The sequence below is a fragment of the Perca fluviatilis genome, chromosome 1 (assembly GCF_010015445.1).
Source record: "Perca fluviatilis chromosome 1, GENO_Pfluv_1.0, whole genome shotgun sequence".
In the NCBI taxonomy this organism is placed as follows: Eukaryota; Metazoa; Chordata; class Actinopteri; order Perciformes; family Percidae; genus Perca; species Perca fluviatilis.
This window is the reverse complement of record NC_053112.1, coordinates 15432448-15444755: the sequence shown is the minus strand read 5'-3', so window position 1 is coordinate 15444755 and position 12308 is coordinate 15432448. Positions and strand designations below refer to the sequence as shown.

General features: G+C 42.6%; 1 protein-coding gene across 2 annotated transcripts in view; it reads left to right on the top strand.

The window, feature by feature from the left end:
- sdk1a (sidekick cell adhesion molecule 1a) overlaps window positions 1-12308 on the top strand; it is a 257284-nt gene that overhangs the window by 240884 nt on the left and 4092 nt on the right. For both annotated transcript variants that reach the window (XM_039803969.1, XM_039803962.1), the window contains 11 exons: window positions 1011-1114; window positions 1252-1322; window positions 2098-2236; window positions 2717-2773; window positions 3881-3982; window positions 5266-5381; window positions 9422-9608; window positions 9710-9847; window positions 9937-10098; window positions 11345-11470; window positions 11928-12092. In XM_039803969.1, the coding sequence (XP_039659903.1) occupies window positions 1011-1114; window positions 1252-1322; window positions 2098-2236; window positions 2717-2773; window positions 3881-3982; window positions 5266-5381; window positions 9422-9608; window positions 9710-9847; window positions 9937-10098; window positions 11345-11470; window positions 11928-12092 (1367 nt within the window). The remainder of the gene's footprint in view (window positions 1-1010; window positions 1115-1251; window positions 1323-2097; window positions 2237-2716; window positions 2774-3880; window positions 3983-5265; window positions 5382-9421; window positions 9609-9709; window positions 9848-9936; window positions 10099-11344; window positions 11471-11927; window positions 12093-12308) is intronic.

Genomic DNA, 12308 nt, shown 5'->3' with positions numbered 1-12308 from the left:
CATCATTTTGGCCAACAATTGTGTTGTTTTTGCTATTTTTTTTATAGATACATTACACTGAGGGGGGCACCTCACGGCACCGGGCCTGTTTCAGCTTTTTTGTCTGTGTGGAAAAAATGGAAGCCAATGTCGCAAATAAGAATATGGATCATCTCACTATCCGCTAGCTGCCTGTCCCCTAAACACACTGTAAAAAAACGCGGTCTCTGTAGACAGCCCAGGCTCCACAAACGGCAACAAAAACAAACTGCACCAACCTGCACAACGAACCATAACAAACAGTGTTCCAGCCAATAACAGACAAGAAGGAGCTGGTTGAGTCATGAATTGAGGAAGTAGCCTACATGCTAACGCTGCTGCAGTGATTGCTCAACCAGCTCCTTCTTGTGTTCAAATTAAACTTTATTTTTCTAGCACCTCTCATAGTTTAGTGCAATTCAAAGCTTATTACAGGTAACTGATGAGCTAATAAGACAGTCAAAGTATAAACTGTGAAACAATAAAGCACGGGCGCGACGCCAAGAGACTTGACAATTGGTGCATCCACTGCATTGTTTGATAATTAATTGTGAGTATTGAGAAACGTTTTCACTGACTGTGATGCTTGTAAGGCACAGCTGAGAAGTTTTCACACCATGACACGTTGTCTTCAGCTCTTAAACTGGCGACTCCAGTGGTGACATTTCCTAAAGTTATGCACAAACACTTTTGTAGTGGTATTTTAAAAGTCTTTGTATGTGTGGTTTTATTAGCTGAATTACAAATGCAATACATGCATCGATTGTTTTAGTAAATCAAATCAGATTGAAAACCGTATTGCGAATCTTACATGAGGATCATGGAGCAAGATGCACAGCAGCCTTTCAATTTAAATGAACAAATTCATCAATTTAGGCCTGAATTATGCCTGAATTAGGCTGAAATCAATAGCTTGCGAATGAATGCAATATTTTGTAGCTTTTTTGCATCAATCTGTACTTGTGTATCTTTGTGTGTTTTTTTGTCTATAGGCTGAAGCCCTTTACGTCATACAAATTTCGGATGCTGGCCACCAACGATGTAGGGGACAGTGTCCTTAGCAAAGAGACAGAGGCGGTTACAACTCTGCAGGATGGTGAGAGACTGGGAACACTGGGGAGGAAAGACAAGGAAATATATGGATTTGAAAACATAATAGAGATGGACATAAGCCATCTGTCTGCCTGTGTGTCTTTTTCTTCCTCATTATCTTTCTCTGTGTTTTCTTTCCAGTGCCTAACAAGCCTCCAGTGATCCTCGCAGTGAAACCAACAACCACTACCTCCGTCCTGGTGCAGTGGAAGGTATTTGCAGATTCTCTAATACAACAGTGATCCCAGAGATTCACATACAGTATATACACGCAGGCCTACACAACAAAACTTTGAGTGCAGGTTAAACAGCTATTTGTAGAATGAGACTCCTGCAGGCTAACTGTATGCAGTATTTATGCTGCATGTGTGTGTGGATGCAGTTATCATTATTTATTGAACCAGGAAAGGTCAGAGGGCAGCACAGACAGATTGGTGTGATGTCAGGGAGGGAGAGACAGATGGAGGTACAGACTTTCCTGGCCTGGGGAGAGAAATCTTCAAACTCTTACCAGCAGGAGAGCTGTTAGAGGGCGAGTGAAGCAAACATTAGCAATGTCCAACAACGGAGGAAAAAAGAGGGATGGTTTTAGAGCAACGGTGACATGTGAAAAGACAGTAAATACAGCCTGGCTACTTCACTGCTTGTCACTCTTCCTCTTCTGTTTGGAAGTGTCTTCTCTCACTACTTCTACCCTGATGTCAAAGCTGAAGGAGGCAATGAAAAACAAAGTCACCAGCAATTTCCTCATCCTTTAAAAGAGTGCCAAACCCACTGAAGCATCACTTTGTCTGTGTGGGTTATAGCCAGACCAATCCACCAGCCCTTTAAAGTGGACTCTGCTGATAAAATACTGCTCTGCCAGCCTCCCAGTTTCCTGTCAGTCACCTCACTACACCAAGAAAATGAAAATGAGCACAGTGCAGAATTCTTTGTTTTTTAGAAGTATATACTTCTCTATATGTGCCTGTGTGCGCTTGTTTGCAGCGTCCCGATGACAACAGTATCAACGGGGTGTTGACCGGATATCGGCTGTATTATAGAGAGCTCCCAGCAAACAACTCCACTTTCGCTAAAGCAGAAGTCCAGGCAACCAAAAACAACACGACGAGTGCCCTCATTACAAGTGAGTAGCGCTGATACTATGATGTTAACTGTTCACTAAGCCCCACTCCCGCTGAGTAACTGTTGCTATGCCCGTAAGACGTTTTGGTCCTTGCGCAGCACATATGCAGTTTACAGTGATGAAAGTGTTTTATCACTTGCTACGTAGTAGTTTTTGAATCTATTGGTTCTTGATTGCAGACAGGGCTCTCATTTCTAGTTGAAATGAATGGAGATTTTATCGGCTGTAGATAGCTAGCTAAATAAGCTAACGTTAGCTCCATGAGTTGGTTAAAACACATTCTCCAGATGACTAATTTTATAACGAGAACACTGTAAATATGCTTAGTACATGAAAATGAAAAAAAACAGCATTGTTCTTTATTTCTTTTCCTCTTAAACACAGTCATTTGATTGAATGGCATTAAAATTGCAGAATTTATTGTTGAACTTGAAATATTTGTTGACGTCTGCCTCTGTCTTTCTCTCACTCTTCACAAAGCCAAGAGCACCTTCAAGACAGTCAGCAGTGCCTCGCTAACAGAGTTTGAGTTGACACGTAAGTAGTTTAAGATTGACCTGGGAAGTAAAGCTCCTGGGATCTTTATGTTTAAAGCTTTAATGCGTAACTTTTTGGTATTACTGAACGTCCGTTACATTCAAGCTATTGCCAAATGAGTTGCTACAAAGCTAATTAAGACTATCAGCTCCACACAACTCGTTCAGAAGATTGTGGCGTCCGGTGACTTTCCCGCGCAGAAGCTCGAGTGAAGATAATTACCTCTTCTGAAGAGTCCATCGTGTTTTTTTAATCCTCTGTGTCATCTCTGGCTACTAGCAACTGCGTGGAGGAGGGGTGGAGGCGCGTGAAGGCTTGTATCATGTGGACGCGCCGACAGTGTTGTTGTCATTACTTGAGGCTGTTTTATGCTTCTGCGTCAAATCGACGGCGTACCCCCGCAGACCCCTCTGCGTCGACGCAAACCCCTTTCCGAGCCCTCCGCCGTAGCTTGACGCGCACCTCCAAGAATGTTCAACTTCGTGTCGAGGCGACGCGGACCGCAAGGACTGTGATTGGCCAACTCGTCCTGTGTGTTGATAGTCGGTGTTTCAAGCAGCCTACTGTGGGGAGTAGCAACATGCTAGTTCACTGACATCAGCTTTGCAAATAAACTCAGACATATTGTGGTTATAATGACGGGGTTATCCGTTTGTAAAGTGTCTATATATCAGTAACGTTTTGAAATTAGCACTTTGCCAGCAAGCAGTACTTTGTGGGCAGTTGTGCTAAAGTTTGCTTGCTAACACAACATAAACTGTCTCTCTCTCTTTCGTCGGAGTTTCGCAATTGACCCTCCGAAAACCACACACCCCTTAGCGTTCTGGCGGTGAAATGCACCGCAAGGCAAAGAAACGCGTTCAACCCCAACGCAGAACTTTTGAAAGCGACGTTGGAGTGACGGCGTAGCTACGGCGTGGAGTTGACGCAGAAGCATAAAACAGCCTTTAGAATTCCTCATGGGGGCGACAGAAACTACGCACTGTACCTTTAAGATTTAGTTTTATTTACCTTGATAAGTAACCAGCTTTTAGAATAAGAAAAGTGACATATTCGCTTTGCAGGCATGTTGTATATGTAAATGTAAGTGTTTTCATTTCTTTGTAGAACTAAAGAAGTTCAAACACTACCAGATTGTTATGACAAGCTACAATATCATCGGAGAGAGCCCACCCTCCACCCCAGTCGAGGTGTCTGTTGGAGAGGCAGGTAGGTGAAAACAGAAGGGAAATGTTAGACCGGTCACAATTTCAATGTGTGGTCCACACATCTTGTTTATGAGCATTTACACTTGTAGGATATGATGCCAGAAAACCAGATTTATTGTTAAATGTCTAGTGTGTTGTTAGAAAGTTGCATTTTGGGCACATAAAGGAACATAAAGTTTGGAGCTGAATCTCTAGATCGGTACTCTTCTTATATCAGTTACAGTAAGTTATAAAAGATCCTTCTTCTTTTTCAAGATTTCTTGAGATATATTTTATCACAATATCATTTTAAGCGTGAAAGCATATTCTGGGCCTTAGAAATAGTAGTTTAATAGACCAATCCCATCTCAAGGTTCACTTACTGTACTTGCTTTTGCTCAGTAGTTGTCATGATTTCATCCGTAGCACATCATGCTTTTGAGGATGTGATATGTGTGAAACCTCTGGAAGAAGTTGCCAAGAGGACCTTCAGTTGGGATTGTTTTGTGAAATTATTTTTCGTCTCTGTTTTGTCTGCTTTCTGTCACTCTTGTTCTGTCCGTCGCTCTCTCCTTCTCTCCTCTTTCTCGCTTTGTCCTGTCCACGCCTCCTGTCCTGTTCTCCTTGCCCCTTGAATGGCATTGCTTTATGTGTGTGATGGTGTGTGTAAGTGTGTGCGCGCATACATCTGGACACATCTGAATGTCATCAAGAGCCGCACAAAGTCATCTATTTTGTAGTGATGGCCCAACCTCTGTTTAACTTTCACCGCAGAGTCAAACCATAGATCCATTACACAGACAGGAGTGCAAATACATTACTCTCACACACACACATACACACACACACACACACACACACTACAAAGCAGGCAAACACACAAACAAGAGTGGGGGTATACACATTTGCACGTTATGATAGCACCCACACGTTTTTGCAATTTCCCTCACAATCTCACACCCCCTCCATCAGACCAACGCTGCATTCCTATTCAAGGGGTGTGTGTGCGTGGTGTGTGCGTGTAGGCCATACATATCACATGCAGATGAGCAAGAGGTGAGGATAAGCAGGGGGAGGCAGAAAACGACTGGAGGTGGATGATGAAATGGGGTGATATGGCCTTTTCTTTAGCCTCAGGTGCAAACTGCTGAGTGTTCGTGCATATTCGTGGTACAGTGGAGTAACAAGGTCCTGCCTTAGGCCCCTTCTAATTGGAAGGGTAGAACATATCTTCCCTACTTCTCACTCTAACACCCAGCTGCACACATGCACACAGTGTCTAATAAAACATCTCGCCTCCTGCAGCTCCATCGGTGGCCCCTCAGTCTATCAGAGTGTCAGCTGTGTCTTCCTCCATCCTGGAAGTGACTTGGGACACACCCCCCCTCGAGACCCAAAATGGTCTCATCCAAGGATACAAGGTGACACACACAAACACGCATACACACAAAGATTTCTTTGTGGCAGACACACACAAGACAGGAAAAGACCCAAACACACACACAAAAGAGTACTTATAGTATAATGGCATTTTTCCATTACATGGTACCTGCTCAACTTGCCTCGACTCTACTCGCCTCGCCTTTACTCGACGCACTGTGCATCCGCTTTCCATTGCAGATTTTAGTACCGCCTCAGCGTGGCTGGTCGTCATAGCGACTGCCGTGGGCGTGGCTTGGTAGCGCTGCATTTCCCCTGTCTCATTTCCTGGTTCTCCTTCTCCATAAACAACATGACATCGAGGAGACAGTTAACTTTTACTGCTCCAGATTTCCCACCATGGTCAGAAAGAACAGAGGAGACACTTTATTTCTCTCACTATATGACTCTAGAGTCTGCACTCGCTCCGGAGCTAATCGCCGTCACTCTTTCACTGATCCCTCGCTCTATCACCCACTCCCCACACACACGCACACGCCCGCTCGTCGCACACACCAGCGGAGAAGTATAAACATCAGGCCACTTGTATGCTACGGAGAAAGCTCTACGTGGAGCCTCCGCAGGACCAAGAAAAACTTTGTTTCAAAAGAAGCTGGAGGCAGCAAACAACCACAGCTGGCTAAACTATTTAAAAATGCTGGGTTGGTTCAGGACCTATGTTCAGGACACTCCCATCTGTCGCTAGCAATGATGACGCAGTGATCAGTGACGATTCTTTCCGACCAATCTGTAGACTGCAGGTTTTTACGTCCAGCTCGCTTGGAACTTGGTTTTTACCTCAGCTCACTTGGAACTTGTAATGGAAAACCAAAAAAGGCGAGTAGAATCGAGGCGAGTGGAGACGGCACCATGTAATGGAAAAGCGCCATAAGTGTCCCTGTGGTAGAAAAGCACACCACACTGTTTCTGTCTGCATTTAAAGTGTCTCTCCTCTTGTCTTGGAGGGGTTTTGCTCTGCTGCACCTTCAAGTGTCCTATAGAGAAAGAGAGAGAATTAAGTTAGAGGAAGAATCTGAATATCCTTTAATGGTTTCAGTATCACTTCTCTGCCTGTCTCCATGCCCCCCCCCCCCTCTTCCTAGTGCTTCAAACACAAGGTTATCTGTCCTGCTTTAGACACATTGATTTCTGCTGGAGCAGAATGGAGAAAGAAAGAAGGGAATGTAATATTTGCAGAGTGAAGGAATGAGATGAGCTAGTGATCCCTGTAGAATCCTGATTAGAGGAGAGGGTCGAGTGAATACGTTTAAACTACAAGAGACGAATGGACGGGAGAGGGGGAGTGTGAGGCAGAGGGGGTTAACGAGATCGAGACGAGAGAAATAGTGATTAGTTTTAAGATTTAAAAACAAGCCAGAGCGTTTTTTTCCCCCTATCCCAGAATAAATAGGTGGTGTAGCCAGAGCATACTGTGGCAATGCAAGACTACGTAACAGGTAATACCAAACTATGCTAGTGGAATTTCTCCCACATTATCGTTATCAAATATGTAGGCAGATTTGTATAAATGAGTCATTGATATTTTGAGTGAAGCCCAAAAGATTTTCCTTGTAGTATCAACTTTTAAGATGTTCTTATCTTTATACTTCAGCCATCCAATCATGCTATTCTTGCCTAAATAGGTCAGTCTTTCTAATAGAAGTGCTACAGACACAAACAAAAACCTGAAAATTATGACGTTTTTCCTCCTTTGCAAAGCACACGTATAGCTGCTGTTTTTAGATCCTATATCAACTCTTTAACTAAAGAGATATTTGGAAAATCCATTTAAGGTTCTTGAGCTCATCAAATACTATCATAACCACGTTCATGACAGCTTCAAATTGTTTTTTTGGACTCATCCTGATGGTCTCACACTCTTACCAAATACTAAAATAGACCCTCTACACCCAACAGTAGAGTGGATTACAAAATCACCTGGACTTACTGAACCATTAGAATAAAGTATCACAAGGAATGTCACCTAAATTGAAATACCCCTTTCATGCAGAAGGTAATACATTTTCATTTTAAATTGAGTATATGGATGAGTTTTCCTGTATCTCATTATTGTAAGAGCCTGTGTGAAGGACATTGATGGTATAATGCTGCCCTCAAGTGCTACTTCTAAGTTTGGAAGGTGTAAAGATAGCTTACTGTGCTTTGTAGTGCCTTCTGTTTCGAAATAATAACAAAATGGAGCCCTTTAAAAAGTGGCTCTTGGCTGTTGTTTTACTTTATAAAACTGCACAGAGACGGTTCATGTTGCAGACAAAAGAAACAACTGAATATGTGTAGTAGCTAAGATTTATACAAGAAAAACATTACATTGATTTGCTTGAATTACTAACATAAATCAAGTTTGCCTTCAATTGCTACCACATATCTGAATACTAAAACCATTTTTAAGACATCCCTGCTAAATGTTAGGTGTCATTAAAGGTCTCGGTATATATACCTTCTTGTTACACACTGAAGCCATATTTATTATACATACCTGCAAACTTGTCACCTTTCGGCGAAATTCGCCATTTTGAATCATAACATGTCATCCATGTGAATCGTGTACGTATGCTGCGTGGGCTGTGGTTGAACACGTTCAAATCAAGAACAAAATCTGCTCTGGCACATATTCGTTTTGCTGTGAATTTGCACTTAACGTTAAAACAGCTAAACCATGATGAGAATAAGCTGCTGTGGCTATTTTCTCACCCGGTTCCCATGTCAAACCAAGTCTTTTTTTAACTGGGCTCTCAGCTGTTGTGTGCGACATTCACAGATGAAAATGTTTCCTCAACATTCAGCTGAGATTAAACGACATGCAGTGATTGGTAAAAGCACACCTTCAAAGCAAGGTAGCTGCTCTAAAGAATATTACAGCAGATATGCACCTGTCCAGTGCCGTTATGAGCAGGAGGCAAGCTGTTTTAATGCATCAAACTGATTTTGTTACGGGATATGCATTTATATAGGCTGTTTACTGGCAGTAAGATATCAAGTATATTGCTTATCTTTTTTTGCGCTCATTATACACAACCTGTTTCATTAAAAGTATGTGACCTAGACTACAATATAAAGGTGACCCATTCGGGATTTCTAGAATACTTTGTTTTTTCAAAGTCAATTAAGTAACACATTTCTCAAATCACCACAGTTGATATATATGAAACTTAACCAAGAGTGACAAAATGGTCTATCGGAGGTGCCAAAAAGCCACAGAAACAATATTCTTCACTGGTAACTAACACAGAGTCTGAACTTTAAACCTACTTCATCATAGCTTTGATGAAACGACTATTTTTTATTAAAAAAAAAGAAGGAATTTTTGGCATCATTAAATTGTGACATTCACACGGTACAAGGTCTCAATATTGAGCTCATCATACTGGGTGCAATAATCGGGTGACCTTTGTTCTATTTAAGCACACAGGGATAGACCAAAGTAGCCCGTGTGTCTTCATTACTGGCCGATGTCGTGAAAGTTAATGGTCACGTTCACGATTATTGGTTCCACATGAGCATGGACAGTGACACCTGGACTACATTCTACATTTCTGATCGTTTGATGACGTGAATCAGAATCTCATGTTGTATGATTGTAGAGTTGGTGTTGTGAGGTTTACAAATACTCTGCACTGTATACACTAAAAAAAACAGTTTTCCAGTCGTAATTAGGACTTGGATGTTGCCGTTATTGACGCTAATTACAAGTTGATGTTTGCATGAACTAGAGAAAAGGTATTATATGTACATTTATACCAGACCACTGGTATCTTTCTGCAATAAGAAATTACACCTACTTTACCCTTCCATTAAACTGTCAACGCCAAAACAAATCTCTCCATAACCAACTTCTCCTCCTTGTTAAACAGCGCGTGAGCAGTTGTATATTGTATGGATCGATCAGGAGAACTCAGGAGGAATGGACAGAAAGTAAATAATATATAAAGTTGGCAGAAATGAAGTGAGGGAGAGGAGGAGTGGAAGTTGTTTGGAGAAAAAAACAGCCAGTGTTATTGACAGTGTTATTCCTGTGTTGCAGATCCACTACTGGGAGAGGGACAAGCAGAACCAGAGTGAGAAGGTCAAGGTGATTTTTGTCCCAGACACCCGTGTGCACCTCACCAACCTGACCAGCTACACACCTTACCTGGTGACTCTGACTGCCTTCAACACAGCTGGAGACGGCCCTCCCAGTGACCCCCGCGGATCCCGCACCCTGCAGTCTGGTAGGGAGTGCTTACAGTTCGCTTCCCTAAAACCAAATTAACAAGCATAGTTTTTTTGAATTCCTTCATGTAATTTGTCTACCTCCATGTGTGTCCCGCAGCTCCCAGCCAGCCCAGCTACCTGTCCTTCTCAGAGGTGACAGGAGGAAGTGTCAATGTGTCCTGGGGAGCTCCACTCACTCCTAATGGACAGCTGGAGGGCTACAGGATCATCTACCAGCCCACTGCTCCTGTACAAGGTATGCACACACATGCTTTTTACACACACACACAAATGCATGTTGAGGAGGACACTGACATTTCCTTTGAATTGTCTGTGTAAGAGCAGGAGTGAGTAAAGTGGTGACAGTGGATGTGCGGGGCAGCTGGCAGAGATGGCTGAAGGTTCGAGACCTGGTCAAAGGAGCGACGTACACGTTCAGTGCTCAGGCTCTCACAGTCAGCTATGGACCTCCCATACAAGCAAACATCAGTGCTCAGCCTGTGCAAGGTAGGCATGGCTGTAACCCAGTGTGTGTACTGTACAGTATGTGTTTGTGTGTGTTGGTGTCTCTACTTCTTTAATCGTGTCGTGGAGACAAACATCTGTCCATACAGTCCCGTAATGGGGACTCAACTAGAGCTGCAACTAACAATTATTCTTATTATGAATTATGCTGGGGTTTTGTTTCTCTATTAACCAAGTTTGAACCAAAATGAATAAAAAAAAAGGAAAAAAGATGTCTTGCCTTGTCTGACCAACAGTACAAATCCCCCCCACAAAACTCAAAGATATTCAGTTTACAATGATAGAAACCCCACATTTAACAAGTTTAAACTATCAAATATTTGGCTTTTTTTGCTTTAAAAAAATTACTCCAACGATACATTGATACATCTATTATCAAAATAGTTGCTGATGAAGTTTCTTAAATTAATTGATCGAGTAATCGTTCTAGCTCCAGACTCAACTCCTATTTAGGGACATAAAGAGTTAAGACTTGGTTTTATTGTAAGTGTAGAATTAGGTTAAGTCTAGGGTTGGGGTTAGGCATGTTCAGGTAAAAAAACACTTGTGCTTGTGTGGAAAAACATTTACTATATGTCCTCAGAAGCGTGGGATCCATGTAAATTTGAACTCAAAAAGTCTTAGTTATGTGACTTTAATGTATGTGCTGACAGAACTGCATTGTACAGCCATGTATATTAGAGCTGTAATCGGGCCTTAAAAGTACGGCCCGAAAAGGCCCGAGCCCGACAGAGTTCGGCCCGAGCCCGACAAGTACATTTTGATTGACAGCTTTTTAAAAGCCCGAACCCGTTTACAGAATAATGAGTCATTTATACATGTTTTAACATCATTTATTCACAACTAACGGAGGCTATAGGCCACTTGGAAGTTGGAACAAAGAAACCTCCTCAGGATCCATTTTCACGCTAATCGAAACGCATCAGCTGACCGCACATTTACCATGCAACCCGAAGCGCAAGCCCGAGCCCGTGTAAAATAATAGAAATTAAGACCGAACCCGTCGGGTCCCATCGGGTTCGGGCAAAGATCGTCAGCTCTAATGTATATACTGTAGTATACTGTTAAGAGCTTTTTATTTGATCATGTCAAGTTAGTTTATATGTTTATGTTACATTTACGGCAATAAGCTAACAAACCAACAAACGGTTATGGTAAAAGGTTAGCTAGAATACGTTTTCAGGAAAGGAAGTGTGCGTAATGTGTGTGTCCCTCTCTGACACTGCAGGCGCCCCTGGGTCACCCGTGGAGATGTCCATCACCAAGACGTCGTCTGCGCTCACTATCCACTGGACAGAGGGAGAAATCGGAGCAGCACCCGTCACTGGCTACGTAATTGAGGCTCGTCCATCAGGTAAGCTCAAACACAAACACCGCATGCACCTTCTCATCATGTGCACCAAATCTTTTCATTGATTAAGAGGGAGGTTAAGCATTACACTAAACCTCACAGCTTTCTCCAGATTCATTTAGTCCTGCTGCGCAAATCAAGTCAGCAGCAATTTTCTAATAAAGATTACCAGAGGTATAAAATACATAAAGGGATTGTCTGTGGCAAGCTGTTTGAACACTCTGCAGGAGAGATTGAAGACTTGTATTATTCTACCACTGGTAATAATAGTAATACCCCTTTTATTATTAGTAATAACAGTGATCATCACCCCATGATCATCATCATTTTGAATGTAATTTGACAATTTATAATTTCATGTAATCACATTCTGACATTTGAATGGGAATAATTCTCAAGTTGAGCACTCTCTCTCTCTCTCTCTCTCTCTCTCTCTCTCTCTCTCTCTCTCTCTCTTCAGATGAAGGAGTGTGGGATTCCTTCATCAGACTCGTCCCTCCCAGCAGCAGATCGGTTTCAGTGCCGCTGGAGCGCCTCAGGTCAGGGATCAGCTACGAGTTTAGAGTCATCGCTGTTAATCGCTATGGTTACGGACAGCCGAGCACACCTACTGCTGCTCTTGCTGGTAAACACGCACAGACACACTCTTTCACACACACACACACACACACACACACACACACACACACACACACACACACACACACACACACACACACACACACACACACAGGCTAATGAACATATCCAGGGTGAACCAACTTGTCTAACACTGTAGTAGGAGTTTGCTGTGATTGTGCCTTTGTGCCTGCTGCCATCTAGAGGCAGAGCCGTGAAACTA